Consider the following 21,117-nt stretch of genomic DNA (forward strand, 5'->3'; position numbering starts at 1 on the left):
ACGTCTCCTGGTATGTATCGTCAGTCACGCATTGATGCACACTAGGGAAGTGCTCATAGATCCAGCACTACACAATAATTGAGGTTAACATAACATAAAAACATGTTTAAATCATAATCGAACCTAACATATTAATAAACACAAAATTTACCTGAAGTAGCGTCAAGTACCCCGCAAGCTGTCGGGTGGTGGTCCTACAAGCCTCATCTAACTGGTCATACATATGAACCAGCGCGGCAACCCCCCAAGCGTAACCACCACTATGAGCGAGGTCCCGGAAAGCGTCAAGGTGGACCACATGCACGTATGTTGCACTCTTATTATCAAAAAGAGTGCAACCGACAAGGTGCAGCAGATAAGCGCGAGCTGCGGCAATCCACCGCCGGGCCTGACATCTGGTCTCATAAATGTCACGAACTCATCCTAATCGTACATATGCTCCACGTGTGAGTGTTGTCTCAACTCTGGCCTCCTCCTCATACACTTCCAGCAACTCCGTAAGCAAGAATCTGGCCTCCTCCGTAGAAAGAGCGTGGAAACTGTGCAAGGCACCAGTGATGGGCAAATGTAGGATGGACGACACATCATCCAATGTGATCGTCAACTCTCCTACAGAAAGGTGGAAGGTGCTAGTCTCACTGTGCCACCTCTCCACAAATGCGGATATAAGTTCAGGATCGCCAGTAATAACTGAACAATCTATCAGTGGACTTAATCCTGTGGCAGCCACCAGGCCTTCAATCTCAGGCACTGGCCTCCCAATCAGTGTCACCTTCCTCCCATGTGACACTAACTTCAAATCAGGACGTTCCTGATTTGAAGTACAAATTATACAATTATTAAAAAAAAATTATCATAAACAAATAAATAAACAATGACAAATAATTAACAAATTAAAATACCTGTCCACTCCACACGGCATGTGCAACATGCTCGGCAAATGATGTGAGCACTGACGGGTCTCGTGGACCACCATGGAATCCCTCTGCAGCATCATCACCATCTGACCCCTCACCACTATCAGCACCCTGTGCGTCCACACGCATCTCAGGTGCCTCCGTAGGCTGCTCAGGGACATCATCAGTCATGTCAGCGACGTCCTCAGCCATATCACGTCCCTTCGCAGTCATCTGATGAACGCGTAGCCTACAGGCTGAGGCAGTAGGCCTACGCCTCTCAGGAACATCAGCAGCATCCTCATCAGCAGGTCTATCTCTGCCTACAACTCTACCTATCGCACGACCTAAACCTCGTGTTCTGGCCATGATCTGCAAATCATGTCGAACACGTATTTTTTTCGATCAAAATATACACAATTTTCTTTATAAAAAAACAAATTTATTTATAAACAAATAAGACTAACTTAAATCAAATTATTTTAAAACATACACAACATAATTTTTTTAAAAAAATTCAACTTCATTTATAAAAAAAAACACTACTAATGTAAAAAAAATTTATTAATAAACATCCACAACTTAATTTTAAAAACAACATTAAACAACTTCATTAAAAAAAAACACAACTAAATTATTTAGTAAACATCCACAAGTTAATTTTTTTTTAAAAAAATAAACAACTTCATTTATAAAAAACACAACTAATATAAAAATAATTCATTACTAAACATCCACAACTTAATTTTAAAAAAAAATTAAACAACATCATTTATAAAAAAAAAACACAACTAATGTAAAAAAAATTAATTAGTAAACATCCAACTCTTAATTTTAAAAAAAAAATAAGAAACTTTATTACTTAAAAAAACACAACTAAATTACTTAGTAAACATCCACAAGTTAATTTTTTAAAAAAAAATTAAACAACTTCATTTATAAAAAAAACACAACTAATATAAAAATAATTCATTACTAAACATCCACAACTTAATTTTTTTAAAAAAATTAAACAACTAATGTAAAATAAATTATTTAGTAAACATCCACAATTTTTTTAGAAAATAAAATACTTCATTTATAATAAAAAAAACTAATTAATTTAAAAAAAATAGTATTTTTATAAAACTTCCAAAACACACAACTTTAATTATAAAAATAGACAACTTCATTTTTAAAGAAAAAACACTAATTTAAAAAAATCAACAATAAACAAAAACAAACACAACCACTTTTATAAAAAAAAAATTAAAATTAATATTTAATAAAAATACACAATGTAAATTATAAAAAAAAACATGACATCAAAAATCCAAACCTCATTTTTCATAAAATCTATAAAACAAAATAATCAACAGAAATATAATAATTCATTTAAAAAAAACAAAAATAATTTTTGTTTTAAAAAAAAAAAGAAAAAAAAACAACTTTCCGGAAGAAGTGTTCTTCCGGAATTATTCCGGAAGAACACTTCTTCCGGAATCTTCTTCCAGAAATCCCAAACGTTTCCGGAAGAAACCTTCTTCCGGAAAACGTTTGGTTTCTTCCGGAAGAACACTTCTTCCGGAAAGTTTCCGGAAAATGTTCTTCCAGAAGTTCCGGAAGAACCCATAACGGGTCTTCCGAAAGCCTCGCCGTCAGCCCCCTTTCCCCATTTTTTCCGGCACCTCCTGCTCTCGTCTTCTACCCTATGGTTCTGCTAACCTAAGGTTCTTTTAACCTAGCCTAATGCTACAACTACACAGTGCATAATAAAACCAAATGGAAGGTTAACGAAACTTACCTCGAACGGCAATGGCGTCCAAGCGAAAGAAGCAGCAGCTGGGCTCGCGGTGGCTTGCGGTGGAAGAGAATGCTCCCGGAAGAGGAAAGAAAAGAAACAAAAGCAGAAGCAGAAAGTGAATCCGGGAGAAAAGAGGGAGTCTTTTAAAAAATTTTAATGAAGGGCAAAATTGACCTTTCAATAAATTGCTGGGTGCACCAGCAATAATGCTGGGTGCACCTAGCATATCCCTCCTCATTTTAACTTCAAGATTCGAAGGGGCCATTGCTTCTTGCACCCTACTTTTTGCCTCCTTGCACCCCCATAATTTTCTAAATTCCAAAATTGACCTAGTGATTGGAGGAATCAAGCAACATGGAGCAGAGCTCGTTCAAGCATACTCCCATACTCCCAAAACTTGTTCATGTTCCATGTCTTAAGAAAGTTGACCCTGACCAGAACAGAGTCTTGCCAAATTCAGTTGCCGTACTAATATTTTACATGATCCCAAGAGATGATATCTTTGATTTTCATCTAGACAGTTATATAGCTAGAGTTTACTAACAAAACCTGTTAACATTGACAATTTAATCATGCAATCTTGTGTATATATATAATTTAATCATAGGAATTTTCTTGTATTATGTTATCCTTTATATGCTATAATTATAGGACTTCCCTTATTTTCTTATACATACCTATAACCTATTGTATTTATATTTTACTATACATGCGTTATTTCTAATTAAATAATCCAAATTTGTAAGCCTTAAGAAAATTTTCTTTGAAGTTTATCTTTTTTTCTTCAAAGTCACGATAGTCAAGAATGACTATGAAGTAATTAATCATCACAAAATATGAGTTTCCCTTATGGTTGAATCTTTTGGAATCCCGAACGTGTCAGATGTGAAAGAGTTCTTAAATTTCCTGATTCAGGCACACAGTACCGAGTAGAACAAGCCTTTATTTTCTTTTATTCTTTCTTTAAAATATCATTAATTCTAAATGTCCAACGATACATACAAAAGTATAGAATGCTAAACAAAGAACGTTCCAACAATGCACAACAAACCCTTCAAAGAAATTGGTTTCCCACAGTACATGCCTCAAATTATCTTTAGCCCAACGTCCGTACTAGTTGTTCTGGTCCTTATTAATAATCCAGAACACAAATGGACCTACATCTTTCTAGTGAAAACCCAAATCACCCACTTCACATTTTTTTCTAAGTTATGCCCATTTTCATATTTCATAATCATGTAATCTAATTTAACATTAAAATTTGGGAGAAGGATAAAGTTCAACCATCTTAATCCTTTATTATATTAATGGATCAAATCTTTCTAATTCATTTAAAATATTTAGATTTATTTTCAATAAAATTAAAGTAAAAGCAATTCAAGAATATTGCTTATTCTCACAAACAAACACAACACTTCTCAAAATGTTTTATTTTCACTCATATTTTTCTTTAAGAAAACTTTCTAAGAGCATCTCCAATACAAGAAACTCATGAGTTTCTTAATCATCTTCTAGTAGTTCCTGCATTATTTTTTGTGATCCCTGTAATGTCATGTCAATTTTATTCCAATAAAAAATTCATAAAAAATTACAAAAAATCCAAACATTAAAATTTCTTATATAAAAAACTATTCTTAACAATGAAACAACTCATTTTATCATGTTACTATATTTAAATGCAGAAAAATTCAAAAGAAATTATTCTTTAACCTAAAAAATCATGGAAACACTCATGATTGAAGATGCACAGTCATCTAATAATTGGCGTCAAGCATTCTGATTTTTCACTTCTAAAACCAATGCAACCTTGGTGAAAAACAATACTTGTAGAAACTACTAAAAGAAATTTGAAGCCTGGAATTTGAAAAGTGAGAGAAAATGTAGGTAAGATAATAATTATTGTGAGGGACCATGGTGGTGAAACGTTGGGCACAGACATCATGTGATGGACTGCGTCCCCAACGTCAATCCCTGCCACTGCCACATCGTGTGCAGCTGCCCTAGCACGTGAACTCAGTTTCTACCAGTTGTAGCCACCACTTTGTTCGTTTCACCTTTTAGTTTTAGTTATTATTATTATTTTATCAAACACTTCATTTAATTCTACCCTACTTTTCATTCCATGTAGCTTTTCGCTTTTATTTAAAAATTAGATTGTTAAAAAAAGTTTTTCAACATTAGTATAAAATATAATATCAGGTTACAATTTTTAAGGGAAATTTTAGATATTTTTTTGTCTTATTTGGTTGAATAAAAAATAAGAGAAAAAGTGTATATTTATAAAATAATATTAAAACGCTTAACAAATAAGCATATATTATATGGTATTATTAAGAGTATTCTTTACCTGAATTATTAACTTTTTTCTTTCATTCCAAATTAGAAGGAAAGATAATTACCATTAAATTATTAGTGCGAGTGAGATTGAACTCGTATTTTTAAGTAAAATTTTTGAGTTTTAAATTTTATAGATAAAAAAATATATATTATTTCTAATAAAAATTAATTATTAATAAAATTAATAGATATTTTACTCATAAAAAATATATATTTTAATGTATGACTCATAAAATTGATCATTTCCTTCTCTCTTATTAGAATCAAATAAGGGAGACCTTTCTTTTCTTTACTTTTTCTTCATTTCTTCTGTTTTCATTAATAGCGAACAAGGTTTAAGTAACGACGGATTGAGAAATTTTTAATTACGAGAGCAATAATCACATATAAAATTTAATGGGGCAATATTCATGTTACAAAATATTAGTACATTTTAAATTGTAGAAAAATTTATATACATGTACATTAAAAAAATCTAATTGGGACAACTGTACACAAAGAAGCAAAGACCCTAAAGTAGATCAATCCGTCGGTGTAAATATTAACCATGTCATGCTTGTCACAATGTTTATCCTTAGTTTAGATGAGTATAATAAATATTCAACATTTACTTACTCAACATTTTAATAAATTTTTTGTTTAAAAGTATTACGAGTATTTCATTTTAAAGTTAAAGGGATACTTATTAGAAAAATTCATTAATATTATATTAAAAAGTTAACATGAAATTTATTTTGGGACAAATAAGTGTCATTTTTTTAATTGATCAAATAAGTAAGTGCCACTTTGGGACAATTATTAGGACCATAATTAATATCTCCAAAATTTTATTGAAAATACAATTACCAATAAAAAAAATTTAGAATAAATAATCAATATTATATTTAAAAGTAACACTTATTACGAATAATAGTGAAAAAAATTTAATTAATATTATATTAAAAATTAATATAATATTTTTTTATAAATACTACACTTATTTTAAGACCTTGAAAGTATTATATAGATAGAGTAAGTTACATTAATTATTTTGAGTTTTGTGAATTTACACAATTTTGTTATGCTTTTGTTTATTCTTATACTAACTCTTCTTAATATATATATATATATATATATATATATATATATATATATATAAAATCAATTCTCTTTAATACTTTTAAAATATTAGTACATTGGACTCTCTGCTCCCTTACAATAAAGATGGCTGCAAATGTTTAAAAAAATAGAAAAAATATATTATTTTAAAAAACTTTAAAGATGTGTTTGATTGAAGAAAAAATAAGAGAAATAAATAAAAAGTTGTGAATCTCATGTCAATATCACATTTTTTATACTTTATTTTAATTTTTTAAAAAAATATTTTTATTTTTCTTATTTTTATCCTTTAAATCAAACATATAAAAAAATGAATAGGACAATTTTTTCTTATATTTGTAGTTTGATTGTCGCTCATTTTTATGTAATATGTAACTAAAGTTTATTTTTAATGAAAAATGACTACATAATTCCTGAAAATTGGCAGAAACTATGCACACACCGTGGTCCACACATCATACAATAATTCACAGCCTTATAAGTGCATTATCATCATCAAGTTTTTAGCTGAACGCCAGAACAGAACAGATATCAATTGATCAACCTTGTTAAGACCCTCGATTTTTGCTGTCCCTCTATACCACAGTTTAGTCAGAGATGCTGTTTTTCCTTTGTCATGTCCCTCTGTCTCATCATTTCATTGTCCCCTTCTCCTCTCTCCTACTCCTCCTATCATAGACATTGCAAAAATATTGTAACCCAACCTGAGGCCACCACCACAATCTCTGACTTGTGACAACCATTTTCTTATCCTCTTACTGCAAATTCCATCGTCATCATGCATGTTTCTATAAGACTCTCTCCTATCATAATGGTTAAAAAATAAAACAACAAAACAAGTGATTAAAATAACTTGGTTTCTCTCTCACTCTTTCTTTCTTCAAATTGGTAATGAAAAGGTTTGAGCAACAAACAAGTGGTGCTGCAAAGTTTATGCTGTTGTTGTGATTGTGATGATGGGTTTTGAAGCCACTACTCCAATGGTGGCACCCTTTGGTAGTAATACTCAGAGACCAGACCATTGGAAGCATTTTGATGACTCGGTGAATGCAGTGTCTTTTGGGTTTGTTGCCACTGCCATCCTCATTTCTATGTTCCTTCTTCTGGCTATCTTTGAGAGGTTTCTTAGGCAAAGATCAAGTGAAGCCAACAATGTTGCAACTCCAATGGATCTTGAACACCAAATGCACTTAGGTGGAAAGTTGGAAAATCTATCATCCAAGGTGCACTTTAACACACCCTTCCTTTGATTTCCTTTACCTCTAATGTAGTTAGTTGGTTAACTATGATGGTGAAAATGTGACTTTTTGCTTCCCCCTTTTTACTTTCCATGCATGCTGTTCTATAATGATGCAGTTATGACTTGTGAATATGATCTTTTTACCATGACTTTGAATGTGCATGGGTAATAAAGTCACCAACTTGCATACCTAACAAGTAATGATGTTGAACCTAACATATTGCTGTTGCAGACCATCATGTACTAGATTTTTCATGCTATGTTCCATGGTCAAGCTGAAAAGGATTTTCAGCTTTCTAAATGGCAAATGTTATTAAAAACGTGTAAACATTTTAGCCCCGAAAATCTTGTTTGCAAGAGTTCGAAATCAGTGTTTTTTAGGTTTCAAACATCTTTTGATGACAATATATCATAAATATTAGTAGTTTATTTACCCACAACCTACTTTCTAACCATGACTATGTATGCTTATTTATGAACAAAAACCTCATGAGGGAGACACATGGTGTCTTTTGTTCTGTTCATACTAGTTAGTCTTATAGGGACTGCTATATGTTAGTAGTAGCATGCGTTTTACTTTCAAATGGCAGAGCAGAGAAGCAAATGTGAACAAATGTGTGAAAGAAAGTGGCCAAAATTGTGAACAAATGTGTGAAATTGCAGATAAATGTGACTGATGCAAGCGCAATTACGGTCACAAAAAAAGTCCAAAATTTTGACGACATGGCCAAAATCACGGTTGTAGACCGTTTTTTAAAAACCTTGCTAATGATTATTTAGTTTTTCTAGTAAAGGGGATTAAACTCTGTCACAGTCACACTTGATTATAGTTTTATGCTTCATTTACAAAGGACTACAGTTTCTTTTCAAGCAGTCAGTCTTGATGCACACTACACCACTACCCATCTACCAAATGTTTGCATTACAATGTTTGATGAAAATCTACACTTTCTGTTTAAAGCTTGAATTCTATTTCTGAAAAAAGTGGTTAGTTTGGTGGTGTGATGAATGATGATTGTAGCATCACATTCCTATTCTGATTAAATTGCAATGCCTTTGGTGTTGGCCACTTCTGCATGGGCCAACACTTTACTACACTTCGAAGGCAATGCTTAGGCACATGTAGAATATAATGATATCTACCACTTTAACTTCTAAGTAATGAGAATACTCCAATATTCTACTTTGCAATGTTCACTTTGTATGCAGCTGTTTTTCTTCTTAAAAGTTCTATGAAATATTATTATTTCAATTCTAGTGTAAGGTACCGATTTTAGTTTCTGTTGAAGTTAATCAGATGACCATTTATGGAAGAGGTGTCTTAGTGTTGATGCCTGGAGAGCAGATTCCTTCCTTCATTGCACTTCCTTCTCCGGCACCATGTAGCCGCCAGCCCATGTCATGGCCTATTCAAGTTCAACATAACTCATGCTTCCATGCACCTTTAGCATTAACGAGGAACTATAATCTAACAAGTAACTAGAAACATGATGGTTCATCCCTTTTGATCAGTGACAAGAATTAAGGTCATTTCATTTAGCAGTGTGAAATTAAAGCCTCTAGTGAAACTCATCACTGATGGGCATTACTAGGATCTTAAAACTAGCATAATGGCATCTCTTTTCCTTACAATTGAAACCCCTTTTTCCTCACAAGGTAGATCTGCTACTTGGAGATCATGTAAAAAATTTGTACATATGTTGCCCAATTTCATTAATGCATTGTATTTTCCGGTGAAATTGCCTTTGGAAAGCAAGAAATTTTGCGAAGTTCCACTTTTCAAGGAAGTGATTGTTAAAGTTAGATGCCTTTTGTGAGTTATCATGCAGGAGTTGCGTGGTGTTCAAGCTGCTAAGTAATTTTCTGTTTTGATCTGTCAAAGTGAGTAGAAGATCATTACATTTACATCCTCTATGGAGGCACAATGATTAACAAAACATAGTAATAGCAATTTTAACATGGATAAAAGGAGAAAGCCCATAGCTTACATCTTTCGTGTACTTTATCTATAAATTATAAATATATTCAGTGGGGTGGGAATTAAGAATCGATGATAATAATCATGTCTATTCTCTCAGCAATGAGTTTACTCATCTTAAAATCTGTGTGGGATTGAAATTCAGTTTATCTGATTTCGTTCTTAATGATAAAATATGGAAAAAGATCTACAGAAAAAAAAAATAGTACATTCAACCTTTTTTTGGTACATAATTTTTTATTAAAAATTGTGGTGAAATGTGTTGGAGATTAAGTAATAAATTTTCCTTTTAATTGTATGACCACTTTTACACTTACATAATTGCTACTACTAATTTAAAATATTTACATAAGACTATAAATATTTATCTTTCTATTAGCTATAATTATATATATTTTAGGTTTACTTTAGCTTATAGATATAAGCCTAAAGTGAATTATGACTATAGTTATAGGTATATTTATAGAAGATTTGATTAAACAAACAAGATACATGTATTGTTTTTTCGTAAATTGTTGTTTTCACTCTGGATTTTTCAATGAAAAAAATTAACTGCAAAGTCTTTCATTTATTTATATACTGTTAAGTGACAATTGTAAGAATAATAATTATTTGATATAAATAAAAATTATTAGCAGAGGAACCTTACTAATTTTTGTTGTTATATGTATAACTTTTTAACTTGTTTCAACATTTTGATATTAAAGGTTATTTATAATTTTTAATCTAATTATTAGAAGCATTCTCCTAAGTCCTAACATATGAAGTTTCTCTCCATATAATTGCTTCACTTTGGGGTCATGTTCTACAAACACTTTCTAAGTCACTGTGCCACAAGGCATAGTTGGCTAGGTGCACGCTTTCCTACTACAGATAGAAGACAATCCACGCCAATATCAAGAAAAAAAAAAAAAAAAAAAAGTCCCTCTTCTTCCCCATCCCCATAAAGGAAAAGAAGATGGCAAGATGCCCTCCAATTTCGAGAACTATTTCCTTCCATAGATTAAGATAAGAGATCTTAAGCAAGAACCTATAAACAAGAATAAATAAATAAAGAAATAACCATTCTGATATAAATTGAATTGAATGATTTATTTTTTTCATTTCCCCCACCTTTTTCTTTTTGAAGAAAAAAATAGATAGAAAGACTTTGTGGCAAAAACATATACGGAGTATTATTACAAAGATCAAGTACTATTATAAATTTCGATTTTAAATTTTAGATATACAACAATTTTGTCCCCTAAATATACAGTTGCATTGAAGATTTTTATAAAACACTTTTTATCATAACATTGATGCATAACATTTTATTAGGCAAAATTTTTGGCCTCCCATTTTATCTCCAGTTTTGAATTTAGTCCCCCATTAATTTAATTCACAAATTGGGTTCTCCTATTTTATAAAATTGTGCTTGATCCTCAGGCCACAATTAGACATTCACCGTTAGCAATTAATATTGACGGTCCCGTGTCACGTTCTTATTAGATGATGATGTCACATGTCATGTTTTGATTGGATGTCAACTTAGATGAAATGCATTGTTGTTTTCATTGACCAAGCAGAACATGACACATGGTCGTCATCATTCAATCAGAACGTGACACGTGGCCGTCAACATTCCTGATTAACCGTCAACGTCCAATCGTGGTCTTGAGATACCAACATTGCACGATTTTACAAAATAGAATGACTCAATTCGTGAATTAAATTTTTGAGGACCAAATCCGAAACTAGAGATAAGCTGAGAGACCAAAAGCACAATTTTACTTATTTATTAATTTTGTTAATAGCTAATTTTTATCTGACTATTAGATTTAATGGGATCTCTTATTTTAATTTACAATATTCAGTCCCAACTTGAAAAAAAAAAACTCCAGTACAACAATTACATCACTACATATAGAGTTGCATTGAAGATTTTGACAAATCACTTTACAACTACCGCAGTCTTATGAGCAAGATTATCTGTGAAACATAGCAAATAAATTATAATATTTTTGTCAAATATATTTCCGTAATATTTAATAAATTTTTGCAGCCGACAAAATAAACACCGTGCAATTATTGAATCCAACATGTCTCTGGTATTCTTATCAAATCTGATAAAATATTCCATTACGTGAAAAAAAAACAAATCACAAGAAACATTTTGGAAATTCTCGGACTCATTTCATCATATGTATATTTACACAGTAATTTGTGATTAAGGAGTGACTCCCGGAAGAATACAAAAAGCAATGCCCAAAAAGCTCCACCACCGTTTTAACAAAGGCCTTAAAAAAATAAAAATAAAAAGTCAAAAGTAAAAAAGAAACTGCTATTGAAGGCAACGCCATGTGAAAATCACTTCTAGAATTTCCAAAAAAAGGCTTGAGAAACGTGCTTCTACAGAAAAATAAAGCACTCCATCGAAACATGCGGGTTCTCGAGGCACTCCTCCTGCGAAACGACGTCGTTTTTCTCCCCAACTTCCTCACTCTCACTATTCTTCTGCTTTTCCACCTCATTCGCCACCACCTTCGCCGGAGCAACCTCTTTTCGGTTGCCTCCGGCACCCACCTTACCATTCCTGGCACACGCCGGCGACCTCGACCTCCGACCGGAACCCTCGCCGGCGTCCCCCCGGAGCGAGGCGGGGCCCACATTGCGCTTCCGATTCGCCGCCGTACCGGAGTTCCTAATTTCCCTCCCTCGAATTGGCCTCGAACCGCCCTTGATTTTCTTCTCCGGCGACGGCTCCGGGCGCATCGCCGGCGATTTTAGCCTCCAGTCTCTCCCGCAGGCGAGGTTGCCGCCGGGGGCGTAGGGCCTTTTCCTGGACGGAGATCGATCCCACTTGTGAATTTTGCTGGTTGCTTCGTCTTCTTCTCTCTTATCAGCAACCGTGACAGTGGTGGTTGTAGCGGTGGCGGTGGTAGCGGTTGTGGCGGCGGAGAAGCTGTCGCTGATGCTGCATGTTTCTGAAAGCTGAGAAATAACCTCGGAGACTTCTTCTATGGGAGGAGCCTTTGGGTTTGCTTCGAAATTCGGAGGTGGGTCTTGAATTAGAGGCAAAAGGGTCTTCGTTTCTGGCTTCAAAATTGGAACTTGGTGAGGTTTGGAAATTGGGGTCTCTGAAAGGACCTCTTTCACAGATTCTTCTTCCAAGGGTGGTGGTGGTTCATGGTGGTGGTTTTTCTGAGTGGTTTTGTTGTTTTGGTTTTGGGTTTGCTTGGTGGGTGTGCTGAAGCAGCAACCCATTGGGGTTTGGGGTGGGATGAGAAAGGGTTGAATTTTTAGAGTGTGTTGGTGGGGCAGTGAGGAGAAGACAATGTTGTTGGACTTTGCATGGGTTTGGGGTTTGAAAAATGTGGACAGAAGAGACAAAAGTGTAACGGCTATTAAAATGGTTGAGGGGGGAATGGGGAATGTGGATTGTGAGGGATGACAATACATAGAGTATAGAAGTGGACCACTCACTAGTTAGTGAGAGACTGGTGAGGCTAGGCAAGGCTAGTAACAACATGGAAATATGGAGGTAATGACAAAGGGAAGAGTAGTGTGTTCTATAAGGGGAATGGATCCTTTTCATAAGCTTTTAGAAAAATAATGAAATGGAGATAATAATAACTTTATGAATAGTGGTGTTTATTTTTTAAAAGTTTGATAATAAAAGAAAAAAAGAAACGGTGAAGATCTTTACTCATCTCGTAGAGGTTAAGCAAAAGTGAATGAATGTGCAAACATGTGGGTGATTAAAAAAAGAATCAAGAGAAGTATGAATAATGAATGTGAAAACATGGGAGTCCAGAGGGTGCATTGAGTAAAATGATATATTTTCTTCTTTTTTTATTTATATGAAAGGCAGAAAGGGAAAGACAGAACTACAATTTATGATAAGAAATGAGTTAGACAATTGTATTATGTTATTACATAATGATCATTTGTTTATATTTTAAATGAAATATTACGAATTAAAAATAAAGTGAGTTAATTTGGATTCCCATTAGATATTAAATATCAAGTTATCATATGGACTAAAATTATTAAAATAATCCGTTCAAAAAAATATTAAAACAATAGGAAAACTAAGTTAAAAAAACAAGGGGACAAAGTTCAAAAAATATTGATAGTAAATGCTAGAAGTGTAATTAAATATTTATTTTATAATAACTTATAAAGATAAATATGCTTTTATTCCTTACAAATAAAATTATGTTCAATAAGATGTTTCAAGTAATTTTTAATTTTTTTTATTAGTTGAAAAACTTGTTTGATTATTCGATAAATAAATTTTTTAAGTAACTTTTAGTGTTTTTTTTAGTAATTTTTATCATTTTTTGAATTATTATTTAAAGTAGAGTTTTTTAAAACATTAATTTCTAACTTTTAGTTTTTTATATTTTATTTAATTTTTATCTTTAAAATATTTATTCAATTTTCTTATTATTTTTTAAAATGTGTCATTTAATATTTTAAAGCTAATTTAGTAACTAGTTTTACTTATTACTTATAATTTAATAAGGTAATTTTTCAGTTACTAACTAGCTTGTCAGCTAGTTTGCCGAACATAACCTATGGTGATTAAACTTCTATGTTCGATAAAACTAGCTGAAAAAATAACTTATTAAATTATAAGTATTTTAACATAAAAAAATATAAATGTTTACTAAAACTAGCTATTGGAGTAACTTGAAAAAATATAAGCGGGTTAAAGCCCATGAACCATTCTACCTTATTGTTTAAGGGAGTTGTTATTGGCCCAATGAAATTGCTCTTAGCCTCTACCAAGGTGTTGACCCTTTTTTATTATCATGATTTCGTCACTAACCAATTTTGCTCCTCTCCTCCCGTCCTTATTACAATGAAATTGTGATTCTGTTGCATACATATACAATAAAATCTTTTATTTTACATTTTTTTTCACCAGACTTAATGACAAAATCATGATTCTATTATTTTTTTTTTCATCCTCTTAACACAATAGAATCACGATTTTGTTGTTTAACTTTTTCACATCACAACACAATGATTCTATTGTGATAAAAAAATTTAAACAATGAAATATTAGTTCTATTGTGATTAAAAAACACACAATAAAATTATGATTTCATTGTATTCTTTATCCAGACACAATTGCAGGATGGGGGTTAGAATTGGGGTTTTCCTCCTTGCTAGGGGCCAACAGTAAAATGGGTATGGGCCAATAGTAGTTCTCTTGTTTAAAGCCCGTAGTTAGTGAGTTGTTTCTTTGTTCCTGACCGATCGTTTTAAAAATATTTGTGGGTTGGGTCATCTGTGGATTAGCATAATATTTCTTTTAAGGGTATATATTTTGAACTGTAGTTTCTATTGCTATTCGTGTATATATTTGCCATATGATGCTTCGTGAGTGAATATTATGGCATTTATGACAACTCCTAAGGTCACTTAATTAAAATGTAAAAAGTGATTTTTAAAGTTCAATCAAACTCTTTAATCTTTATGTCACTTGTATTTTTGCAACTTTCGAAGTGGGTTAAGTAGTTTATAAAGTATCCAGTAAAAAAGGTAGTTTATAAAGTAAAAAAAAAAAAACTAATTAATTTAAGACTCTTGCTAAACACACCTCGTGTGTGTTAGGATATAATAGCAGTGGGTATTATATCCTAAACTCTTGTTTGCTAAAAATTGACTAAAATCATAGAATTTTTAAATGTAAAAGATAAAATGTCTCAAATAAAAAAATTAAAATTATAAATTTTTTAAAAGTAAAAAATGAAATATCTCAATTAAAAAATAGAGAAATAAAAATTATATTTTAACCTAAAAAATTAACCATTTACATGACCATAACTAATCTGATTATTCTAGAAATAAAACAAAAGAAAAAGTACGTTATATTCAACTAGTTAACGATATTTTCCTATATTGCAGATATTTTTATTGGCCAATGTTTTTTGTCGCTAGTTTGGTATAAATCATAGCTTCTCGAGCCATGGTCTTTATGAATGAATTATGATGGTTTATGAACTTCAAAAAAGAAAAGATATTATTCGAAACGACATCAATCATATCTTTTCAAATTATTGATGGACTATCGAATTTTCGGCTTTACAACATTAACAATTCATTTATACCAATCATACCTCTACAAACTATATTGGCCAGCATTTACACATTTAAAATTTACTAATTCTCCTACTATATAATAAAAAAAATATTGAATAAAAGGCAAATAATTGAATGTCTTAAAAATATAAAATACTTTTACTACTTACAATTCAAAAGAAGTGAGAAAATTAATAAATACGGTTAATCATGAAAATTGTATCTATTCTTAAAAGGAAAATATTTTTGAAATAGTAAAAGATTTTTCACCAAATGATTTTATTAAAAAATATATTTAAAGATGAGACATAGAATTTATTTTTTATTTTTTTATTTTATTAAACAAGTAAGTTCATAGTTTTAAACTCATTAGATAATTATTTAATACTTAATACAAATCATAATTATAATTTTGATAAATATATTCATTTTTCTTACAATATTACAGTAGTTTATAAGATGATACGTAAACCTTGATAATAAATGAAGATTAAAAAAATAGTTTATAATAATTTTGATAATAATAAGAAGTAGGGATTAGAAAAGCAAAGTTTTGATAATAAATGAAGATTTGAAAGAATAAAAGGTTTAGAAATGTGTAATAAAAATAAATAGACGTGAATTCATAATTGAATACATATATGGTGACTTGTTGAGTCTGTAGCTAATTTTTTATGGTAGGTGTTGGCGTTTGAGAAATTAAATGGTATTGTTTTAATCTCTCGAAAATTGGTAGTCAACCGTTTTATTTATAGATTTCTAATACTAATTATCAAATTATATGATTTTGACATGTGTATAATAATATTTTTAAATATATTAATCTAATGTTAGTAACCCTTTTTGTATAACTTTTTGCAACAGTGATAATTGATATTTTGATTGTCGGAAGAAAAAAAACTTGTTTCCCAATACTGTTCAATCTTATATGCATGAATGAAATTATCAATATCAATTAGAATATCTCTTTTCCATTACAAAATCAACTTTCTCAAATTTTTTATCATATTTTAACCGCTTCTGAAAGGATTTTTCTATTAATCTTGAAACAAGTATATCAAATTAAATTTTTATAACTTAATCAAATTTTACATAAAAGAGAACTTATATATATATAATTTAAAAAAAAACACTTGGGTAATCTTAAAATGTCCTCTTGATGCTGTTGACCCCAGTCAAACTTTTGTTTGGACAACATAGGATTGTAACATTTTCTTCTTTGTCAGCAGATTTTGGCTTCGTTAGGCTCCCGTGTTTACTTCCTCTAAAGAACAGCAAACCTCACCTTTTATTGCACGTTATCCCATGCCTTTTCAAAATCTAATGGTTCATCGTCTAAACTCAATATAAATATAATCATCTAAATCTTACGTTAGCAACACAGTCAATCCATTTGGCTCTCGATCACCACTAACCTTCTTATCAAGTTAATTTTCGTTGTCCTTCTTTAGTAAATGAATGTTAAACATTTTTTTATACCGATAAATATTAGTTATTAATTAAATGAATCTTAAACATAAACTAATCAATCAAGCATGTCCAAACCTCATGTAAATATTATGTATGTTGAGAAAATTAAATTTGAATAAAATTAATTTTTAAATTATATGATTTATGTTTAAATTTTTTATTTTAGAATCAAGTTAAAAATAAAATTCAGTACTTTAACTCATAATTAATTTTATTTTTTTTAGAATATGAAATCAAATACGTAAAATTTGATCTAAAATCAATTCTAATTCTAGAATCAATTTTGTAACGCTAAATAAAATACACACGTTGTCGTCTCCCATCACTATTAGGCAACGATGGTCGCCATCTACTTTGAAAATTTCCAATTCAATTTTGGAGTCCAAATCAATTAACATTTTGGTGTACTTCAATTGAATTGTTTAGATGCTCTCAATTTTGTGGTCCTTGTTTCATTTAACACCGGTGGTGTAACTAATTTGGCGGCATAGAGTTATAGTTTCTGCCAATTTTTCTTCTTCTTTCAAACAGGTTCAAAGTCCACGTAATCATTGTCATGTTATTCCAATCCTGTTTCACTGGGTATGCTAATTTGTTTATGGGAATCTTTTGTTTATTTGCAATGATTTTTTTGTCATTGGAGGATTGTGTGTTCTTAAGTTGTAAAACGTCAAAGTTTTTCTGTCTAAATGATCACACTCGACTCATATAAAAATGACTTTCTTTTGTGTGTTAAATTGGTGGAAAGAAACTTGCCAGGGGAAAAAAGAATGTGAAGAACAACTAACATAAATTAAGGAGATATAAGTTTGATTAAATGGTTAATAAAAATGAGAATAAGAGAAATCTTATGGGCTTGATTCTTTCTATTAATAAAAATTAACAAATTAGATGTTAACTTTTTTTATGAATTTTTTTAACATAAGTTAAACTAACAATAAAATAATTTGGCAAGAAAAAGGTGAAGAAAAGAGTTGACATAGAAAACGATTTGATAAAGTAAAACAAATCTTTAGACAGAAAAAGCAATTCAACAAAATAAATCCACAGAAAATTAAAATTGATAGAAAGTAGATGAAAGCTTAAAACGAAATTAGATTTTATCATAAATGTAAAAGAGGGAAATTTAAAGGTGTAAAAATGTAGATGGAGTACAATGCAAGAAGGAAATAATGACAAGAAAGTGAAAGCGTTGAAAACAAATCAAATGAGGAATTAAATTGAAAGAAAGATAAAGACGAAAAAAAGTAAATGGATTTAAATTGTACTGGCAAATGTGAAAATGACAAGAAATGTAAATTTTGGATGGGAAGACTTGAGGTAGAATATAGTTATTTGCTTCAAGGAATTACACGTGTTTTTTTTTCGAATAATACCCTTGTTTAGTTAAAAAAAATGCCAAACTGAATTTGATTAAGAGAAGTAGAGAACTAGTATTTATATATATTTCTAGCGACTTTATAAGTCTTAAATTAATTCCATTTGTCCAAAATAATTGAATGATAATTAAAGTTTTAAATAAAAAAGTATCACACTCTAAACAATTATTTAGGAGCAGACAGTTTTTTCTTAATAATTTCTTTTCATGTGCTAAAATTATAATTATAGTCTTTCACTACTATACTAAATTTTCATCTTGTTTTTTTATGAAAAGAACACAAACTAGTACACAAATAATATTTCTTACATCGAGTATATATATATATATATATATATTCTTGAAAAGTTAATACGAGATATTAACATTTTAGTAAATTATGATCGTAAAAGACCCTAAAGGATTTCATATAGTCCCCCACCCCACCCCCCCCCCCCCCCCAATAAAAAAAAACCCATTAAATCCCTGTAATATTTTAATATTTCTGCATAAGATTGTTATATATACCTATATTTGAAGTGGCAAGAATTGTAAACAGTAGTGCTAGTTGGTTTGAAAATATTTAGAGACAAAAATACTAGAAGTGATGATTTGATCAATAAAATCTTAACAGATCACAGACAATCTTTTCTACCATTTATCTTTTTCCAATTGCAAATAACATTATAGATAGACTACTGTCCGTCCACTTTTAGTATAAGGAGCCAAAAATGGGTTGAATTTTACAATTTGAATAAAACTTTATATGAACATTGACTATCACAATCACTTAATCAACCGTGGAATGTTCACTCATGTGTAAATGCTTCTTTTTTTGTGTGTTTGTGACATTTGGCCCTTTTTTAGGGTAGTCTCTATGTATTATGTATGACGCTCACATTTTGTACTTGTTCCTTCCTACTTGACAGCATAAAGCTATATGTCCCTGTAAATGCATTATTTGAAGTTAAACAAATTAACATAATTTTTAGAATTTATTATTCTTAATCTTTAAATTTTTTAAAATTTATAATTTTGATCACTGAATTCTTAGTGGATATAAGACTTGGATTTTTTTCCCCAATAAATATATCATCATTAAACTCTTAAAATAAAAATGTTTCTAAATTTTATTCGCTTTTAATCAAAGGGTCTTACTAACTAATGTTTTTAGTGTATTAATTAAGAAACTAAACAAAGAAAATATTTATTATGAATATCTAAAAAAAATTAAAAATTTTAAACAAGATAATTTTATGAATTTAAAAAAAATCTTTTAATTCCTTAACCTTTAAACTGGACGTAAGGACACTTATTAGCAGTTTGCTTAATGGAAACATATACTTTGAACTTTGAAGGAGCGTGTATAATTAATATGGCAAAAAAAATTGTATTCTAAGTTGATAGACACGAGAAGGACGAGTCAGTTAAAATAATAGAAAAATAATTGAGATTGAGATACCCTAGGAGTTAACTTTGCGTGGTAAAGACAGAAGATGTACACATTCCTTATTTTTACTCTTCTCAATATAAATATTTTTTATCACTTAATTTTTACAATGGAATAACTTTCTTTTTGAGTGTTTTTAATGGGATCTATAAAAAATTATTTTATTATTAAAAACAAATATCTTAAAAACAAGTACATTTGAACACTTATTTTTTATTTTTTTTAATATCAAAAAAAGAAATAACACCAGTATTTAAAAAGAAAAATAACTAATACATATAATAAAAAATACTTATTAGAGAATGTTGTTTGTAGAGTTCCAATACTTAGATGTGTCTTCTTTTCTTGACTATCTTTTTATTAATTGTGTCTGTATTACTCCTTGAAAATCATACAATTTTAAATTGAATTATAAAATTAAATATTAACATAAACTAAAAGAACAAAGACAACCGAAAAAAGGAGAGCACAAAGGTCAATCTCCAAATATTTCTTCCAAAGTTCTCTTAATCCGAAAGGTACGGCAGTGATTAATGCCCCTTAGGTCGTGGCATGTCTTGATTGGCTTTCAATGTGTCTTGGTGTGTGGGAGACAAAACCAGCAACAACAATGCCCATTCGCATTGGCGAACCAATTACCAACCACTCAAAAAACCTAATACAAATCGATGTTTCATTTTATTCAATCCTTACTTTTAATGCATGACATTGACTCCATGTCAATGTCTAATTACTTACTTGCCTATCAAACGCAAAGCTGGTTGCTTTCTATGATTCTCTTTTCTTTTTTTTTGTTACCAGATTTGCCATTTAGTTAATTAAATAACTTGATCTTCATTCCAACATTTTTCATTTCGTTTTCTTACTATTACACATACATACAAGCAAATTGAACATTCTTGTATTTGATTATATGTCAATTGTAAAAATATATATAATATAATCCTTCTTCTTTTTTTTCTTTTCAAAATTTCAGGATTTATTAGGATCAGAATAAATCTTAAAACTCATTAAGCTCTTCCAAAAATACTTTCCCATCATCCACTAACAAAATTCTTACATTGACATTGAAATTCAAACTCACATCTTTGTAAAATATGAATTCAATCTTTATCAATTGAACCAATATTGTTGACATATAAATATACAATGTGTCAATAAGGATTTGTATTCTCGTATGTCTTTTATTCTTTTTTCATCTAAAGACAGAAAATATTGTGTTTAACCTTGTTTCTAACCTGCTCCCAACTTAGAGAATGTATTAAGCATTTTCTTTTGCTTTGTTTGTTACAAACGAAATGACAAAGAAGAGAAAGGAAGAGGAGGGAGGCGTCGGTTCAATGAAATTTCCGTCATTTGGTATGAGAAAAATAGATGAGATTTAAAAAAAAATTGTTGATGTGAGTTGAAATTATTTGACTAATTTAATTTGGTGA

General features: G+C 30.5%; 2 protein-coding genes across 2 annotated transcripts; one reads left to right on the forward strand and one right to left on the reverse strand.

Moving 5' to 3' along the window:
- The first annotated feature begins 6,610 nt into the window (after positions 1–6,610).
- Positions 6,611–9,113, forward strand: LOC114417241. Its single transcript, XM_028382374.1, has 2 exons — positions 6,611–7,337; positions 8,652–9,113. The coding sequence occupies exons 1-2, from the start codon at positions 7,068–7,070 to the stop codon at positions 8,835–8,837; spliced, it is 456 nt and encodes a 151-aa protein (XP_028238175.1). The 5' UTR covers positions 6,611–7,067; the 3' UTR covers positions 8,838–9,113.
- Positions 9,114–11,491: 2,378 nt separating this feature from the next.
- Positions 11,492–12,855, reverse strand: LOC114417242. Its single transcript, XM_028382376.1, has one exon. The coding sequence runs from the start codon at positions 12,768–12,770 to the stop codon at positions 11,721–11,723; it is 1,050 nt and encodes a 349-aa protein (XP_028238177.1). The 5' UTR covers positions 12,771–12,855; the 3' UTR covers positions 11,492–11,720.
- Positions 12,856–21,117: the final 8,262 nt, after the last annotated feature.

The sequence above is a fragment of the Glycine soja genome, chromosome 6 (genome assembly GCF_004193775.1).
Source record: "Glycine soja cultivar W05 chromosome 6, ASM419377v2, whole genome shotgun sequence".
NCBI classification, from domain to species: Eukaryota; Viridiplantae; Streptophyta; class Magnoliopsida; order Fabales; family Fabaceae; genus Glycine; species Glycine soja.